Below are 19,566 nucleotides of genomic sequence, written 5' to 3' on the forward strand. Positions count from 1 at the left end.
GAAACGAACACATTTTTATTTAATTTTACTAATTATAAAAAAACACTTTCATAAAAATTGATACGCAGTTAATTACTCTTAAAAGTCATATATTAATTTAAGTTGAACACTAATAATCTGTGGCTTATTATTAACATTGAATACTGAAGATGATTATGTTAAAACGAACATATTGTTATCTTCGAAAATATAAAAGATAACGATTGAAAATGTATTTATACTATATCACTAGCCCTACTATCCACTTCTGCTCTGCTTTCGGATCTTTCCTCCCTTTGAGATGTAATTTCAGAAGCCATCTTTTTCAAAAATGGATTGCTAATTTTATCCACCGTACTTGTGAAAAATTCTTCTAACTTTCCCGGAGTACCATCACGCTTTTCATACTCGTAAGCTTGAGAAATCAGATCCAAACGATCTAAGTCTTTTACATATTTAGCTTCAGGTGATTCCTGAGATTCATACTCCTAAAAAATAATATAAAATTTGTTTTATTATCAGCAGTACTATTTTAAGTAAGTACAATGAGAGAAAAAACTAAGTTCAAGTAATGCTTTTTGTTGTTTCCAAAAATACAATAAGTAATTATTTTCTAAAAAAAAATTTATAGTTCTTATTTTAAGAAAACTATTGCTTCACTTTAGCATTAAATTTCTGAATGCATGAATTACTTAAGGCAAGCAAATATTCCTTCAATTTCCTTCAAGCTCCTTGAGCTCGAAAATACTTTTGTATGCCTTTGTTTTCTAAAAATAACGGTTTTTACCATTTTTTCTACAACGATATTTCTCGAACGAATAAACCGATTGAGTCGGTTGAGGTGGCAATCGACGCGTTTTATTGAGTTCTAGAGCTGATCAAATTTTTAAATTGATTTTTTGAGTTGTTTTTGAGAAATTTAAAAAAAAAAATTTTTTTTTAATTCTTTCGTCAACGGTTTCTCTTGAATGAATGAACCGATTTTGATGGTTGAGATGGCATTCGACGTGGCTTATAAAGTTTTAGAGCTGATTAGATTTTGGAATCGATCCATCGAGCATATTAAAAATTATCTAAAAAAAACATTATTGAGAAAATTTTATTTTTGAAATATCTTCAAACGCACTTGACCGATCAAACGCAATTTTTCACGGCTTTTAGATATTAACAAGCCACGTCAAATAACACCTTAACGATCAAAATCGGTTCATCTGTTCGAGAGTTATAGGTATTTACATACGTATGTACGTACGTACATACACACTAGGGTGTCCGTTATTTACCAAACCGATTTTTTTTTTAGCGACGCCCCCTAAATTTTTCGTTTATGGCCTAAAAAAAATTATCAGCCCCATATAAGCCCTTAATATTTATATTAAACCGTGCCCCAAAGACATTACATTTCCCATTCAAATAACATGGGGTTTCGGCGCGTTTTACATTTGATTTTTTTTTCTCCTAAGCTAGTTAATCTACAAATATCAGAGATACATATTTTTGTAGGAAATTGAACACTCTACAAGTAAGGTCTCTTATGGTTTTACGAAAAAAATACTGCTTTAAAAATTATTCAAAGTTAAAGATAAACTTATAGTTAATTTTTGATTTTTTTACTTTAACCGCAAAATTATCATTATTTCTGTCAAAGTAAATTATTTATTGCGAAAAATCTTCAATTTTAACTGTGTTATAGAAAAAGTTACTGTACGATTTGAACATCTGGGTAAAAAATAAAACTTGATTCAGGCTCACTTCGCCTCACTTCACCTTATTTTCTTTTGAAGTTATCGATTTGCCGACGATTTTTCGATAAGATCTCGACTTTTTCGACTTAAATTTAATTTTTTTTAACTTTTGAACTTTTTTCGTTTTAGATTCAACTTATTTGTATTTTCTGGTCTTAGTTAGAACTTATTCGTCTTAACTTCAAACACGATAATCATTCACCTTACATTTGATTTACTAAACCAAGTCGAAAAAATGTTATTTATTCGCCTTTCCCTTCGCCTTAATATATAAAAATTATTTCACCTTAGTTTTGACTTTTTCGCCTTATAATGTAAGTCGAATAAGTCTACATCGTCAGTTTCGACTTGACTGCAACTTGTTCGTCTTAAATCGTGACTAAGTAAGCCAGTTAAGTCTAAACCAAGGCGAAAACTCAATGTATTTTTAATCTTCGTAAAAAAAGTCGAGTTTGTCTTGTGAAAAACGGCTCCAAATTTCGATTTGGTAAACCAAGTCTAAATCAAGTTTTATTTTTGACCCAGGTGGCATATGGTTTTCGATCTTCGTTCTTGGCTAAAGTATTAATACATTCTTCAGTCAATTTGACAGCTCTTTCTGCAGTATCAATGACTATTTGCCTAAAAAAAAATTATCAGCCCCATATAAGCCCTTAATATTTATATTAAACCGTGCCCCAAAGACATTACATTTCCCATTCAAATAACATGGGGTTTCGGCGCGTTTTACATTTGATTTTTTTTTCTCCTAAGCTAGTTAATCTACAAATATCAGAGATACATATTTTTGTAGGAAATTGAACACTCTACAAGTAAGGTCTCTTATGGTTTTACGAAAAAAATACTGCTTTAAAAATTATTCAAAGTTAAAGATAAACTTATAGTTAATTTTTGATTTTTTTACTTTAACCGCAAAATTATCATTATTTCTGTCAAAGTAAATTGTTTATTGCGAAAAATCTTCAATTTTAACAGTGTTATTGAAAAAATTACCGTCAAAAATTCAGATAACTGAAGAATAGTATGAGTGACGTGTTGAGTTAATTACAAAATTTTTCAATTTAACGGAAAAAATATGACAGATTAAATCAATTTTTTTACATATTCATCAACACTCTATTTCATTAAATATTCTTTGGTGGAATTTGGAAATTTTCATTTGAAAATTGTTAAACACCTACAAATAGTCATTGATACTGCAGAAAGAGCTGTCAAATTGACTGAAGAATGTATTAATACTTTAGCCAAGAACGAAGATCGAAAACCATATGCCACCTGGGTCAAAAATAAAACTTGATTTAGACTTGGTTTACCAAATCGAAATTTGGAGCCGTTTTTCACAAGACAAACTCGACTTTTTTTACGAAGATTAAAAATACATTGAGTTTTCGCCTTGGTTTAGACTTAACTGGCTTACTTAGTCACGATTTAAGACGAACAAGTTGCAGTCAAGTCGAAACTGACGATGTAGACTTATTCGACTTACATTATAAGGCGAAAAAGTCAAAACTAAGGTGAAATAATTTTTATATATTAAGGCGAAGGGAAAGGCGAATAAATAACATTTTTTCGACTTGGTTTAGTAAATCAAATGTAAGGTGAATGATTATCGTGTTTGAAGTTAAGACGAATAAGTTCTAACTAAGACCAGAAAATACAAATAAGTTGAATCTAAAACGAAAAAAGTTCAAAAGTTAAAAAAAATTAAATTTAAGTCGAAAAAGTCGAGATCTTATCGAAAAATCGTCGGCAAATCGATAACTTCAAAAGAAAATAAGGTGAAGTGAGGCGAAGTGAGCCTGAATCAAGTTTTATTTTTTACCCAGATGTTCAAATCGTACAGTAACTTTTTCTATAACACAGTTAAAATTGAAGACTTTTCGCAATAAACAATTTACTTTGACAGAAATAATGATAATTTTGCGGTTAAAGTAAAAAAATCAAAAATTAACTATAAGTTTATCTTTAACTTTGAATAATTTTTAAAGCAGTATTTTTTTCGTAAAACCATAAGAGACCTTACTTGTAGAGTGTTCAATTTCCTACAAAAATATGTATCTCTGATATTTGTAGATTAACTAGCTTAGGAGAAAAAAAAATCAAATGTAAAACGCGCCGAAACCCCATGTTATTTGAATGGGAAATGTAATGTCTTTGGGGCACGGTTTAATATAAATATTAAGGGCTTATATGGGGCTGATAATTTTTTTTTAGGCCATAAACGAAAAATTTAGGAGGCGTGGCTGAAAAAAAAATCAGTTTGGTAAATAACGGACACCCTTATACACACATACATACACTCGGACATCATCGTGAAATTAGTCAGGATAGCTTCCTAGAACTCGAAAACGTCAAAATCTGCTAGAAATTCAGTTTTCGAAAATCGAACCGAAACTAATAATTTCCCGAATTTTTGAAAATTTTAAATTTTCTGAGCGGGAAGTTAAAAAAGAATTGAAGAAAGAAATTAAAAATTAGAATAAAATCGTGCATTAAAAAAGAAAATTTGTTTTTATAACAAAATGAAATTTCTCATTGCTATCGATAAAAATATGAAATATATTAATTTTTTTAAGAGCTACTCTTGTAAACCATTAAAAATTTCAATTTTGTCATTTGGTTGCGCAAATTAATACTTAAAATGAGAAAAATCGATGAGTAACTTCAGAGTTTATTAAAAAAAAGATTTACGTTCGAATTTTACGTTGGACAAAATTATTTATTTATAAAAAAAAACGTTTGTTGAGGTACTAAACTAATCTAAATAACATTAGATTAAAAAAAGACATGTCTAATAATATTTTTCTGACAAAATCAAGTTTTTTCTTAGTATTAAGCAAGTAAATAAAATACTTAAATAAAGTAATTATTTAACTTGATTGAAGAAAATAATTGCTCGGCACTGTTTAAGTAACTAGGATACTTAAACCAAGCATTTTTGCTTGAAAATATACATTTTTTTCTCTCAGTGTACATTTAACCCGTCAGCACTACCGCTATGAGTATTTTGCTCACAGTAGGGGAGAGTGGAGTCAAGTGAATCAGGGGACAAATGAACCAGTAAGCTTAAAAAATCGAAAAAAATAGAAAAATGAGTTGTCCTCTTTGAATTATATTTTAATACACTAAACCTTAGTCTGACCAAAATTTGGAAGTACTATGATGATTTAATTTGAAAAAATTCAAGTTTTTGTGTTTTCAGGCATCTGAACTTTTTTTTCAGCTCTTGACAAATTGTTTAATAATTTTTTAATTTTCAAATGTAATCTTTATTTCAATAAAATCATATAAGGTCAATTGAACCTGTATTCTCGAGGACGATCGAACCACACGAATCACACTGTGAGCATCAGACATGCGCGCGCATCTTGACAGAATGTGAAAACAAACTAAACTAACCAAGAAAAAAAAATAATTATATTAACAGAAGTTTTAAAAGTGATTGTTATAACATATAATGTTGTATAAATTAATCAATATTATTGGATGTGCTGTAATTTTAGTTTTAAGTTGTAATGAATAGTAAATTATTCATTAGAGTCATTCGTTTGTGGTTCTAATACTCTTGGTTCAATTGTCCCCGACTAGTGGTTCAAGTGCCCCCGCAAAGGGGACGATCGAACCATTCGATGCAGTTGTACGATTTCGTATTTATTAAAAATTCTCATCATTTGTTAAGTTATATGCTTGTAAGAAATGATAGTCTATATAATAAATTATAGTTTCGTAAAAAAAAAAAGATATCATTTTGCTTTTATTCATATAAAAAAAAATGTTAAAGTATTTTTAGTTTAATTGACTCCACTCTCCCCTAAAATACTCAAATTATAGAATGTCACTGTAATGCAAGCGATCCACTAAAAAACACGGGAGTGCTGCAGGGTTAAGCATCAATATTCATTAATAAACAATGGGACTATACAAATTTTTTAAATATTTACCCGAAAAATTTCTAATATTTCCGATCCTTTACTTCCTAATAATTGACAAATTTCCATCATAGCATTGTCTTCTCTTTTGTGTTTTTCTTCGGCTGATACTCCGCAGTAAGGAGTAATGTCACCAACGATACACTCTGCGAGATCATGAACCAGTGCCATTTGCATTATCCTAAAAATTGAAAAAAGTTCAACATTTGATGATATTGATAAAAAATAATTTTTCTAAGTACATAAATTATAGTTTGGCGAATAAAAAATATTGTACAATTCCTGTGACAACTTTATGTCAAGTAAGTACACGCTTTAGTTTTTAGATTCAGTAAATTTGTCACGCAGCGATTCAAACGTGAATCGCTGCGCGCACTTTCCCATCTCACCGTGAGTTTAAAAACACCTCCTAGCTGATAAAAAGCGCATGTGCGCATGTAATTGTAATAATTTATTATTATTTATATATTTATATTATTTTGCTTAATTAGTTAATTATGATTAAATTATGAATTATTGATATTATTGTTTACTATATTTATGTTTTGATAGTAATTTTGAATTTTATGTATTAAATCAATATTTTCATTTTAGTTAGTAGCACACGTGCGCGTATATATTATATCCAAATATTGACCAATGGGGGAATAAGTCAATATAGTGGGGATAAAAATCAATATCTCCCTCCCGCCACGTGGTGCACTAAAATAATTACTATTTTATTGTTTAAAGGGTTGATAATTATTATTTTCATATTAATTTTCATAAAATCTAGTGTTAATAATCATAATAATTATTCAAGTAGCGGTCAAAATCCAAACGTAATATGAAAAACATATCTTAAAATATATAAAAAATACATGTATAGAAATATAAAAAAAATATAGGTATGGTAGGATAAAAAAAATATTAGTCATATATTTTAAATCCATAAAAAATTTAATTGCGAAAATATAAAAAAATTATATAAAAAATTAATTTTCAAGTTAATACTTTTTATATAAAGTTTTTCTATTTCTTTTCCTATATTTTTGATTAACTTAAAAATATATTTTTTTAATATTTGTATACATGTATTTTTTCTATATTCTAAGATATATTTTTGATAAATTTTTTATACATTTTTAATATATTTTAACATATATTTTTTTTATAAATTTTTTATGATACTTTTATAAAAATTTCCAATGAGCGGCGTTCAACTAATCGCTTCAGTTATGCTGTTCTTTTAATTCGGTATGCTATACTTTTGAACGTGACTACCTCGAAGCGGCAGGTATACGACAGCCATAAGCAACCTTACCAAAAATAAAACTCTACCCAATTGAAGTCAGCCGAATCATACCTACCTAGAAAATTTCCGTTCCAATAAAAAAATCTACCATCTCAAAATCTCTACCAATGAAAATATCTATCATGATATAATCATTACCAGAAAAAAAACACTACCAAGTTGCATTTATGAATAAACTCTAACCGTTTCAAATCTCTACCATCAACTTTAGAATGTATATTTTACAGACAATAAATTTATTTTAATTTATTGGGAATCATTTGGGAAGATTTAGGAATATAATTTTATTATTCAGCACTAATTAATTAATGGATAAATATTTAATATTGTTCGAGCGTTTAGTGTGCATGTTAGAAAATATAATTAACTCGACTTTTTCGTTAGCTAATAGTAAACTATTTAGGAAGAAAGTTATGAATTGTTTTAGTTTAAAAATCCTAAATGCTAATTTCTCATTAATTAGTCCTAAATAATAGAGTCATATTCCTAAATCTTTTATATTCCTAATCTTTCGTTTTATCCATAAATGTAACTTGGTGGTGTTTTTTTCTGGTAGTGATTATATCATGGTAGATATTTTCATTGGTAAAAATTTTGAGATGGTAGATTTTTTAATTTGAGCGGGAATTTTCTAGATAGATATGATTCGGCTGACTTCAATTGGGTAGTGTTTTATTTTTGGTAGGGTTGCTTATGGCTTAGTCGTATACCTGTCCCTCGAAACAACTACCTTAAAAATTAAATTTTCTCAGGCGCCCCATAAAAAGCTTCTTTTTAGTAAAAACACACGTGGGGAATTCAGTTTTTTTGTTTTAAGTAAAAAGAACACGTACCGGAGGATGATCAAAATTCATTTTACAATACAATCGCAGATTTTTTTTAAATATTTCATGAAATATGCAGATTAAAGGAAAAAACCTGAGAAAAAATTTTGTAGGAAATTAAATTCTAGACAAAAAAAAGTAATGTTCACTTTTCTTATGAAACGTGTATTTATAGAGATATTTTCAAAAAACTTTTCTAGATGTTATCTTTCGGGCATTTTAAGGATAACGAATGTTAAAAATAACGTTTTTTCATAAATATAGACAACTTCGTAGCTTGTAACATATCAATTATTAATGCTTGTTGGAGTTTCTGTATACTTAGAAAAACGTTATTTTCAAAATTTGTAATCCTTAAAACGCTCAATCCATCAGACCTGAAAAAAGTTTTTTCAAAATATCTTCATAATTATTTGATTTTATTGAAGTAAATAATTGCTTGACGCTATTTAAGTAACTGAACCCGCATGAAAAAACAATATATGGTTAAAGTATGTAAAATCATATATGTTTGCAACGAAAAATATATGATACATTTTAAAAAATCATACAGCGATTTTAGCCAATTTAATATAATATTATATACAATAGTAAATATATGTATTCCATATATGTAACTTATATATATTTTTTTTTATTAAGTTATATATACATATATCTTATAATATATTGTATTTATATATTTCCTTTTATATTCAAAAAATATAAAATTTGTTTATCAAATGAAATATATGGTAGCATATAATTCATATTATATATGGCACTATATATTTTCTTTGTTATATTTAAGCATTTATTTTATTCGGTGTATGTATATGTATATAGGTATATTATATATTCGCATCAAATTAACTTATTTCGAAAATTTTATCTGCAATTTAAAGAGTATATTAAAATTTAGATCTAATTTAATTGGAGTTGGTCATACGAATAAAAAACTTATTTTTTCCATACACAATATAAACATATGTTTTTATGTATGATCGGAATATATTTTTCGTATATGATAGAAATTTATATTTTTATGTATGATAAAAATATATTTTTGGTAAATGATTGACATTTATATTTTATATATGCTAAACATATACGGACTCATATATGATGAATATTATATTTTTTAATATAAAAAAAAAAAAAAAAAAAATATATATAGTTAAATTGGCCACATATATTTTCTGATATTTATCATATATTCTGACCATATGTGCTGTTTTCATACGGGAAATACTCAAAGTATTTTTTCTTGAAAATATCAATTTTTTCTCTCAGTGAAATTGAATTTTAATAAGCATAGCTTATGCATTTTGAATTTCAAAACTGTTATTTGATAATACCTGCATCGATACAGCCAGCCAAAAAAAAAAAATTTTGAACGAATGCCGTTGACAACATCTTGCGCATGAACCTAAAATCTTTCGATAACTTTCAATGCAGGTGTTTATTAGGGTGCTTCGTTTCCGGCGAAAGTATTTTTTTTTTGTTATTAATCAAGCAAAATATGGTTTTTCATGCTAAAACAAAAATTCCTGCCAAGTTTGAGCTCTTAATTCCAATCTTATACTTTCCATTTGATTTCAAAGATTTCCCATTTAAAATACACGTAAATTAAATAACTTTTTTTTTTTTTTAACTTTCTAATACTCAGCTGCGTTTTATGATATCGACGCGGTTTCGGTCACAAATTATAGGGCATTGAGTGTTCTTCAAAAGTGCCCATAGTAACTTAGCTGCAATTTCAGCTGTTTCACTTGTGTGCGCTGCGGAACTTATTTTTCCTATGAAATTGACCTTTGTTGGCTTGCAGAACGTAAACTGACAAAAGTACTTTGAAAATGTTAGTGGGAATTTTTTAGGAAATTTTATTCTCTTAAAAAAAAATCCTGAGTCAAGTCGCTAAAGTCCATAGTTTCCGAGTTATAAAAATTTTAATAATTTGAAAAATATAATATTAAAAAAAAAAATGACAATTGATATTTTATTTTTTAAATTATTAAAATCACTATAATTCGGAAACTATGGACTTTAGCGACTTGGCTCATAGGATTTTTTTGAAGAGAAAAAAATTTCCTAAAAAATTCCCATTAACATTTTCAAAGTACTTTTGTCGGTTTACGTTCTGCAAGCCAACAAAAGTCAATTTCATAAGAAAAATAAGTTCCGCAGCGCCCACAAGTGAATCAGCTGGAATTACAGCTAAGTTACTATGGGCACTTTTGAAGAACATCAATTGCCATACAATTTGCGACCCAAACGACGTCGATATCATAAAACGCAGCTGAGTATTAAAAAGTTAAAAAAAAAAAGTAATTGAATTTAGGTGTATTTTAAAAAGGAAATCTTGGAAATCAAATAGAAAGTACTTAGGATTGGAATTAAGAGCTCAGACTTGGCAGGAATTTCTGTTTTAGCATAAAGAACAATATTTTGCTTGATGAGCAACAAAAAAAATACTTTCGCCGCAAACCAAGCACCCTAGTGTTTATGCAATGTAGTAGTGTAGGCACAAGATAAATCAGGATTTCAGAGTCCGTGAAGCCAGTCTTTATCTGCGGCTATAGATTCGACCTTACACTCTTTTTTAAATTCTCTTGTTCTATTCCTTGCCACACAATATACTATTTTGCCAATAATGCATTCATGTCAAGTAAAATTTATATTACAGCTTCAAGTTATTAGTTTTTCAGCGTTACATTTATTAAATTTTTCAATGTAAAAATTTGGCACAACTGATAATAGTAAGTTCGATAAATGATAATAATAAACTTACCTTTGTTTATTTAAATTTTCTTGAGTGTCCACAAGAAATGATAGCACAGCCATACGATACATATGTGAGGCAATCGATTCAGAATCTGTGATATTTCGCAAGACCCATCCAGTTCTCCGCATGTGCTAAAAAAAATAAAAGTCAGTACTTGTTATATAAAATCGTTATTACAGTTAGAAAACAAAAAATTATAAGTTTTTCCAACCTTGAGTCGACCTAATAATTCCATAAATTCTTGAAGTTTTTTGAAATCCATTATTTTTCACGAATACTCGAGTTTGAAATAAAATTTTAATTTGTCACATGCGCATATAGTTTTTAATAATTATAGACTTATTTCTGAATTTTTCACACTTTTACATACACCAAATTACTAAATGCAGGTCGTAATGTTGACCACAAGAACTCGTCAGTACTTTCTTGTATTATCAGCTCCCTATTTAAAAAATCGTTGTCACGAACTGATGACTTAAAATTCCGATACCATTAAAAAATACCTCCTTATAATAACTGAAACTGAAGATAAAATCGGTACACTTGAAAATGTAAGTAACTTTTGTTTTGCTATCATCTGGTCTTGGCCAGGCCACGTGCTAGTTGTATAGTTGTAATTGATGCTGATGTATTTGTGTTTTTCATTCGAGCTCGTAGTGATCGAAGCGGCGTTGAACTGCACTAATAGCACGGAGTTTGCTTTAGCAAAAGTTTACTTTACAAAAGTTTCCTTACATTTTTCGTCAGATGTCCGTCAACTAGGGATTTTTCCGTTTTTGAAGTCAATTTATAGACAACTTGCTATACAATTTGAAGTTAATTTACTACCCGAATTACAATGCTGTTATGACCTCTACCTATCGGGAGGTCGATTAATTAATTCATTATAAATTAAATTGCTATTAGGAAATGACAAACAGGGACACACAATCTGGTGATAAAAAATCAAACTAATGATGGATTACAAAAGTCGAGTAAATATACAGTAAATAGGCAGTATGACAACTTTACTCAGGATTTCTTTACTCAGAGCCATCTGTACTCAAAAGCAGTTCTTGAACCACCAGTTTTGTTTTAAAACTGTACTCAATTCTCTCTTTATTCAAGGACGACTTTACTCAATGACAACTGTACTCAATGACTCAGCCAATAAGAGAGCAGGCGTCGGTAAGAAAGAAGTATGTAGGTCGGTCATTATCATGTGGCGCTGAGTGAAGATTCTAAAATTATCTCAGTATTTAATTAAGATAATGAGATATAATTCAAATATTATATAAAAAATAATTTATAAACAACGTTTATACAATAAAAATATGAAATGTACGGATGTTTTAATAGTTATATAATCATTATAATATTATAATTATGAATTTAAGTATATTTATGTTTTAATTGAAAAAATTTGTTTAAAAAACGTAAAATGTTTATACATTAAATTTTGAAATTTATAGGCAAGGTGTTTTAATAGCTAATTTAATAGTTAAAAATAAAACTGCAAGAAATTAATGGTTGTTTAAATTTATTATAAATAAAAATAAATATAAAATGAAATATTAAGGATCCTGCAAAATGAGGTTGAGATGTTCGATGTTGCCAAGATTTGGTAGTTCACCTGTTCACCTGCAAAAAAAAAAAGTAATAATTTCTATTAAAAATCTGGAAAGGTTCGAATATGTATAATTTTCAAACTGTCTATACGGAAAAAAAATTATGGGAATCATTCCTATAATAGTATGGGAACGATTCCCATAATGATATAGGAACCACTTCTATAATATTATGGGAATCGTTCTCATACTATTATGGAAACCATTCCTATAGTTAATGGGAATGGATCCTATAATTATCCTATAAGGAACTGCTCCCATAATTTATGGTCGTAATTCCTATGATGGTATAGGAAAAAAATTCAGAAAATAATGGGAACTGTTTCCATAATTTTCTTTCCGTGTACCAACTTTCATTTATATAATGTTAAGGTAGTTCACTCGCGACATTCGTAGTCAATAGTATAACATAATCGCAACTACAAAAAGTTAGAGATATTCAATGCCTGAATATTATTTTTTTTTGTGAGAGACTGTATCCAATTCATTTAAGTTTTAAATATACAGATGCACACTAATACAATCACACTGATGAGTATAATAAATGTGGCAATGCTGCAAACATTAATATTGAATAGTCTATAGATTAAACGAATAGGTATTAATCTTTATATCGTGTGAGTTTAATATAAATATAGTTTGTTATTATTGACAATTACAAAATTTGGATAGAATTAATTTTTGTGCATATTTCCATAATTTTTTTTTAAACTTACAAGAAAATTGCAGTTAAAAAGATAAAAATTATTCGATGTGTGCTACTACTTTCATTATCATAATTTTTAAAAATTCTAAAACTGTTAGAAAAGCTCGGCTGACCAATTTTAAAACACAGTAACTGACAAAAATATAATTTTTGAAATATATATAGAATTATGTTCACAAAACTTCATTGGAACTAAAAATACTAAAAAATCGATTTTGAAAAATTTGTCACTTACTGTGTTTTGGAATTGGACAGCCGAGTTATCATTAATATAAGTTAATAACAAAAAATAATTTTTTTGTTTGTTCCAAAAATTTTTTGACCTTCAATCTTTTCATGCTCAAAAATTAACTTAACTAAGTGACATTTGAATTTCCGCGGGTTAAGTATGACAACTGCAACGTTGCCGAGTTGTGATTGCTGTACCTCACCACACGTCAAGTATTTTAAAATTATTTATATTTTAAAAATCAATATTTTTTAAATAAATCGGTCAAGAAATTCAGACTTTTTTTCAAAAAATTTCTAATTTTTTCATTTAACAGTGGATAAGTTTTTAAAAAAAATGATAAGAACCGTTTCCAAGATATTCAGGAAACTACATGTTTTTCTTATACTTGGTAGATCTCCAGCATGTTAACTATGCACTTTTTGATTGTTAATTTCTCGTCTTACAATCATTGAAAAAATTTCGTTCTTTTTTTTTTTTTTCATTTAATATTAGACATTTTTATTAATTTCATGTTTTAATTTCATCGCATTCCGAAGAAAAGTCGTTTTACGAGTGAATTACCTTAATTAAATTAACAAAAACATAGTTTAAGACTCACGTTGATTATTATTTAAAATTAAAAATATAGAATCATGAAGATCCCGATTCACTGCAGCGTGTAGAAATTCTTGTAACGTATACCTGTATACAAAACATTTTTAGTTTAATTTCTAAGATACACAACTTAAAAAACTTAAATATGTTAAAGTAAATTATCATTTTTAGTTAATATTAATTTTATTTCATTAATTGGCTGAGTTGTTTTACCTTCCAGATCTCAAAGATGTTTGAAGATGCTGAATGCGGATATCATGATGACGCTGAATTGATCGACGTTGACGATTAATATCAATTCCGGCATCTAACCGTCCCCACTGGATTTCCATATATCTAATAATATTTTGTAATTGTGCTATAAAAAAATAAAAACAAATTAATTATATATAATTCATGACCAAATTATAGTTTGAGGAGCTATAATTTAGAGGGGTACTTTTCTTCTTGTACCTATATCAATTTCCCGCTGAAAATATGGTAAATTTTCTAACATTCGGAAAGATATTCTTTTCTATTACAACTACATTGTTTTTTTTCTAAATTAATGCTTTAATTTTTTTTTTTAACTCATAATAAAATTTTAATGCGATTATAATAGTTTGAAATCATTGGATAGATTTAAAAAAATGAAATTCCAGTAGTTTTTAATCACGATGGATGTTTTTTATTGCCGATATCTTTTGAACAAATCAATTGATTATAGTGTTTAAAGAGGCAGCTGGGGGAGTTTTCCAACCTCTTACACTACAAAAATTTTAGAATTAATCAGTGAAACGATTTTGATTGTATTAAAAAAAAAAACACACGCACACACTTCATTAAAATTTTTCCGACAATAGTTTCTTTTGCAAAAAAGGACCCGATTTCAATCGTTGAGGCCACATTTAACGCGGTTTATAGAGTTTCAGAGCTGATTAGATTTTTGGATCAATTTATAGAATAAATTAAAAGTTATCGAAAAAAAAGAAGAAATATTATAAAAATTTTATTTTCAAGATAGTTCGAAACGTACTGTACCGTTCAAGCTGCGTTTTTAAAAATAGATTGTGGGAATTAATGTCATATTAAAAAATAATAAAATATTTACATACGATAACATATGCTCAGACATTGTTAGTGAAATTAGTTAGAATAGCTTTTTAGGACGTCAAGACTTATTCAAAATTCGAAAATCGAACTGAAACCTTTCTTTTTTCAAAAATTTTCAATTTTCTTAGCGGGAAATTGAAATATATTTTGCTAACTAGCTGTTCTATTGTCAATAATATATAGGTGTGTTGAGTTTAAGTATATTATTGAAAAAGTTTTATCAATAAAACCAAACCATATTTTAAATTAGTATTTTTTTTTACTTACCTAAGAATGTAAATAATGATGGATATTCTCCATTTAATCTCGATATAAGATGCCGATTAAAAGCTTCTGCGAAATTGTTGGTCCGCCAAGGTGAATTCCACACTGAGACAATGTTTGCCTAAGGTAACCATTGTCGAATTAAATAATAAATAAACATTATAACGTTTTCATGTTGTCCTTCAATTTGCTCGGCTGTCTCAGCGATAAGCTCAATAGCTGTTTGAAAGAGTTCAGGTGGAATTAAAGGCAATGCCCAAGCCTCTTTGAGTGTTTGATCATTGTCGCGAGGAAGTCGTAAAGAATTCCATTTGCGTGTCATAGCCTGAATAAGAGGAAAGATTAACTTATATAAAAACCTCTAGTGTTAAATTTTTTTTTACCATATAAATTAAATAATCTATTTACTCTTATGCAGTGGAACCAGCATCCTCTGATTTGCACTAAGGGAAAAGAATTTCTTATAGAGGAAATAATGGCAGCTTTATAATCAGTAACAACACAGCGCAAGTGATTTTGAATTCCTTCCGCACTTTCAATAATAAATTCCCAAACAGCAGTATACATAGCCGCAGTTCGAGAGCTACATAGAACAAATAAAACTGGGATTCCCTGTAAAATCGAAACAGCGAATTAATTATAATCATAATAAATTACAATAAACGTAAAATGAATAAATCTCTTACAACATCCATAGTTTTCATAAATATTAATAACAATTGAGCTGCTCGTGGTGTTCTTGGTACTGTCTGTAAATAAACATAAAATTTATTTATTTTATTTTTTATAAGTTCGCATCTTAATTAAAAACTGTCATGCACAGGAAAAAAAAAAAAAAAAAACAAAAGAGTTCTGAAACTTCGCAAAAATTATCGTTTTTTTATTTTATTTAATTTTTTTTTTTCACTGATTAATTCTAAAATTTTTGTAGTGTAAGAGGTTGGAAAACTCCCCCAGCTGCCTCTTTAAACACTATAATCAATTGATTTGTTCAAAAGATATCGGCAATAAAAAACATCCATCGTGATTAAAAACTACTGGAATTTCATTTTTTTAAATCTATCCAATGATTTCAAACTATTATAATCGCATTAAAATTTTATTATGAGTTAAAAAAAAAAATTAAAGCATTAATTTAGAAAAAAAACAATGTAGTTGTAATAGAAAAGAATATCTTTCCGAATGTTAGAAAATTTACCATATTTTCAGCGGGAAATTGATATAGGTACAAGAAGAAAAGTACCCCTCTAAATTATAGCTCCTCAAACTATAATTTGGTCATGAATTATATATAATTAATTTGTTTTTATTTTTTTATAGCACAATTACAAAATATTATTAGATATATGGAAATCCAGTGGGGACGGTTAGATGCCGGAATTGATATTAATCGTCAACGTCGATCAATTCAGCGTCATCATGATATCCGCATTCAGCATCTTCAAACATCTTTGAGATCTGGAAGGTAAAACAACTCAGCCAATTAATGAAATAAAATTAATATTAACTAAAAATGATAATTTACTTTAACATATTTAAGTTTTTTAAGTTGTGTATCTTAGAAATTAAACTAAAAATGTTTTGTATACAGGTATACGTTACAAGAATTTCTACACGCTGCAGTGAATCGGGATCTTCATGATTCTATATTTTTAATTTTAAATAATAATCAACGTGAGTCTTAAACTATGTTTTTGTTAATTTAATTAAGGTAATTCACTCGTAAAACGACTTTTCTTCGGAATGCGATGAAATTAAAACATGAAATTAATAAAAATGTCTAATATTAAATGAAAAAAAAAAAAAAGAACGAAATTTTTTCAATGATTGTAAGACGAGAAATTAACAATCAAAAAGTGCATAGTTAACATGCTGGAGATCTACCAAGTATAAGAAAAACATGTAGTTTCCTGAATATCTTGGAAACGGTTCTTATCATTTTTTTTAAAAACTTATCCACTGTTAAATGAAAAAATTAGAAATTTTTTGAAAAAAAGTCTGAATTTCTTGACCGATTTATTTAAAAAATATTGATTTTTAAAATATAAATAATTTTAAAATACTTGACGTGTGGTGAGGTACAGCAATCACAACTCGGCAACGTTGCAGTTGTCATACTTAACCCGCGGAAATTCAAATGTCACTTAGTTAAGTTAATTTTTGAGCATGAAAAGATTGAAGGTCAAAAAATTTTTGGAACAAACAAAAAAATTATTTTTTGTTATTAACTTATATTAATGATAACTCGGCTGTCCAATTCCAAAACACAGTAAGTGACAAATTTTTCAAAATCGATTTTTTAGTATTTTTAGTTCCAATGAAGTTTTGTGAACATAATTCTATATATATTTCAAAAATTATATTTTTGTCAGTTACTGTGTTTTAAAATTGGTCAGCCGAGCTTTTCTAACAGTTTTAGAATTTTTAAAAATTATGATAATGAAAGTAGTAGCACACATCGAATAATTTTTATCTTTTTAACTGCAATTTTCTTGTAAGTTTAAAAAAAAATTATGGAAATATGCACAAAAATTAATTCTATCCAAATTTTGTAATTGTCAATAATAACAAACTATATTTATATTAAACTCACACGATATAAAGATTAATACCTATTCGTTTAATCTATAGACTATTCAATATTAATGTTTGCAGCATTGCCACATTTATTATACTCATCAGTGTGATTGTATTAGTGTGCATCTGTATATTTAAAACTTAAATGAATTGGATACAGTCTCTCACAAAAAAAAATAATATTCAGGCATTGAATATCTCTAACTTTTTGTAGTTGCGATTATGTTATACTATTGACTACGAATGTCGCGAGTGAACTACCTTAACATTATATAAATGAAAGTTGGTACACGGAAAGAAAATTATGGAAACAGTTCCCATTATTTTCTGAATTTTTTTCCTATACCATCATAGGAATTACGACCATAAATTATGGGAGCAGTTCCTTATAGGATAATTATAGGATCCATTCCCATTAACTATAGGAATGGTTTCCATAATAGTATGAGAACGATTCCCATAATATTATAGAAGTGGTTCCTATATCATTATGGGAATCGTTCCCATACTATTATAGGAATGATTCCCATAATTTTTTTTCCGTATAGACAGTTTGAAAATTATACATATTCGAACCTTTCCAGATTTTTAATAGAAATTATTACTTTTTTTTTTTGCAGGTGAACAGGTGAACTACCAAATCTTGGCAACATCGAACATCTCAACCTCATTTTGCAGGATCCTTAATATTTCATTTTATATTTATTTTTATTTATAATAAATTTAAACAACCATTAATTTCTTGCAGTTTTATTTTTAACTATTAAATTAGCTATTAAAACACCTTGCCTATAAATTTCAAAATTTAATGTATAAACATTTTACGTTTTTTAAACAAATTTTTTCAATTAAAACATAAATATACTTAAATTCATAATTATAATATTATAATGATTATATAACTATTAAAACATCCGTACATTTCATATTTTTATTGTATAAACGTTGTTTATAAATTATTTTTTATATAATATTTGAATTATATCTCATTATCTTAATTAAATACTGAGATAATTTTAGAATCTTCACTCAGCGCCACATGATAATGACCGACCTACATACTTCTTTCTTACCGACGCCTGCTCTCTTATTGGCTGAGTCATTGAGTACAGTTGTCATTGAGTAAAGTCGTCCTTGAATAAAGAGAGAATTGAGTACAGTTTTAAAACAAAACTGGTGGTTCAAGAACTGCTTTTGAGTACAGATGGCTCTGAGTAAAGAAATCCTGAGTAAAGTTGTCATACTGCCCAGTAAATACATGTTGGAAACACAAGATATATTTGTAAAATCATGACTATGCTAGAAATTTGAGCTCAAAATTCAAATATTTAAACGGCGCTCAAGAATTTTGAACATTAACTGATTATATGGGCAGTGTGACAACTGTACTCCGAATTTCTCTGTTCTATGCCAACTTTACTCAAAATGGATATTTAGGTACACCAATAGTTTTCCGAAACTCTACTCTATTCTTTCTTTATTCAAGGAGAACTCTACTCCATGTAAACTCTACTCCATTAAAATTGTACCCTGATAACACGAGTTGATCGAGAAAAAGTTGGTCATTCATTAGTTTCCGACCAACTTGACGACAAGTTATCGACAACTTCAGCTTTTGCAACTTTTGGCTACAAGTTACCGCCAACTTTCTCAGAAAGTTGGCGGCAGTATGGAGCCGCAACTGGAATGCAAGTTTCTGAGGAAATTGAAAGTAAACTTACCGTCAACTTATGATCACCAACTTTTGCAAGCAACTTTTGCCACCAACTTTCTCAGAAAGTGATCGTCAACTTTTTGGATTTACAACTTTTGCCACCAACTTTCTCAGAAAATGTCCATCAACTATTGGAGGTACCAACTGTTGGCGATCAACTTGGTTCCAGTTGCGGCTGCAAGTTTCTCGTCAGTTTCTCGCCAACTTGGCTATCAGGGTACTCAATGACAACATTACTCAATGAT

General features: G+C 28.2%; 2 protein-coding genes and 2 long non-coding RNA genes across 4 annotated transcripts; 1 reads left to right on the forward strand and 3 right to left on the reverse strand.

Moving 5' to 3' along the window:
- Window positions 1-16: 16 nt before the first annotated feature.
- Window positions 17-11,266, reverse strand: LOC103580626 (5'-deoxynucleotidase HDDC2). The gene is made up of 4 exons (XM_008562446.3): window positions 10,747-11,266; window positions 10,542-10,666; window positions 5,666-5,834; window positions 17-467 (listed from the first exon to the last, which is right to left on the reverse strand). Exons 1-4 carry the CDS (start codon window positions 10,795-10,797, stop codon window positions 216-218), a joined length of 597 nt encoding a protein of 198 aa, XP_008560668.1. The 5' UTR covers window positions 10,798-11,266; the 3' UTR covers window positions 17-215.
- An 833-nt stretch (window positions 11,267-12,099) lies between these two features.
- On the reverse strand, window positions 12,100-13,960 carry LOC128667609 (uncharacterized). The gene is made up of 3 exons (XR_008403545.1): window positions 13,888-13,960; window positions 13,679-13,761; window positions 12,100-12,155 (listed from the first exon to the last, which is right to left on the reverse strand). It is a non-coding gene; the product is annotated as an uncharacterized LOC128667609 (long non-coding RNA).
- Window positions 13,961-13,971: 11 nt separating this feature from the next.
- On the reverse strand, window positions 13,972-16,311 carry LOC128667610 (uncharacterized). The gene is made up of 5 exons (XM_053738430.1): window positions 16,229-16,311; window positions 15,717-15,779; window positions 15,439-15,642; window positions 15,034-15,355; window positions 13,972-14,032 (listed from the first exon to the last, which is right to left on the reverse strand). Exons 1-4 carry the CDS (start codon window positions 16,229-16,231, stop codon window positions 15,152-15,154), a joined length of 474 nt encoding a protein of 157 aa, XP_053594405.1. The 5' UTR covers window positions 16,232-16,311; the 3' UTR covers window positions 13,972-14,032; window positions 15,034-15,151.
- Window positions 16,312-16,422: 111 nt separating this feature from the next.
- Window positions 16,423-18,283, forward strand: LOC128667627 (uncharacterized). Its single transcript, XR_008403571.1, has 3 exons — window positions 16,423-16,495; window positions 16,622-16,704; window positions 18,228-18,283. It is a non-coding gene; the product is annotated as an uncharacterized LOC128667627 (long non-coding RNA).
- Window positions 18,284-19,566: the final 1,283 nt, after the last annotated feature.

The sequence above is a fragment of the Microplitis demolitor genome, chromosome 4 (genome assembly GCF_026212275.2).
Source record: "Microplitis demolitor isolate Queensland-Clemson2020A chromosome 4, iyMicDemo2.1a, whole genome shotgun sequence".
Classification (NCBI taxonomy): Eukaryota; Metazoa; Arthropoda; class Insecta; order Hymenoptera; family Braconidae; genus Microplitis; species Microplitis demolitor.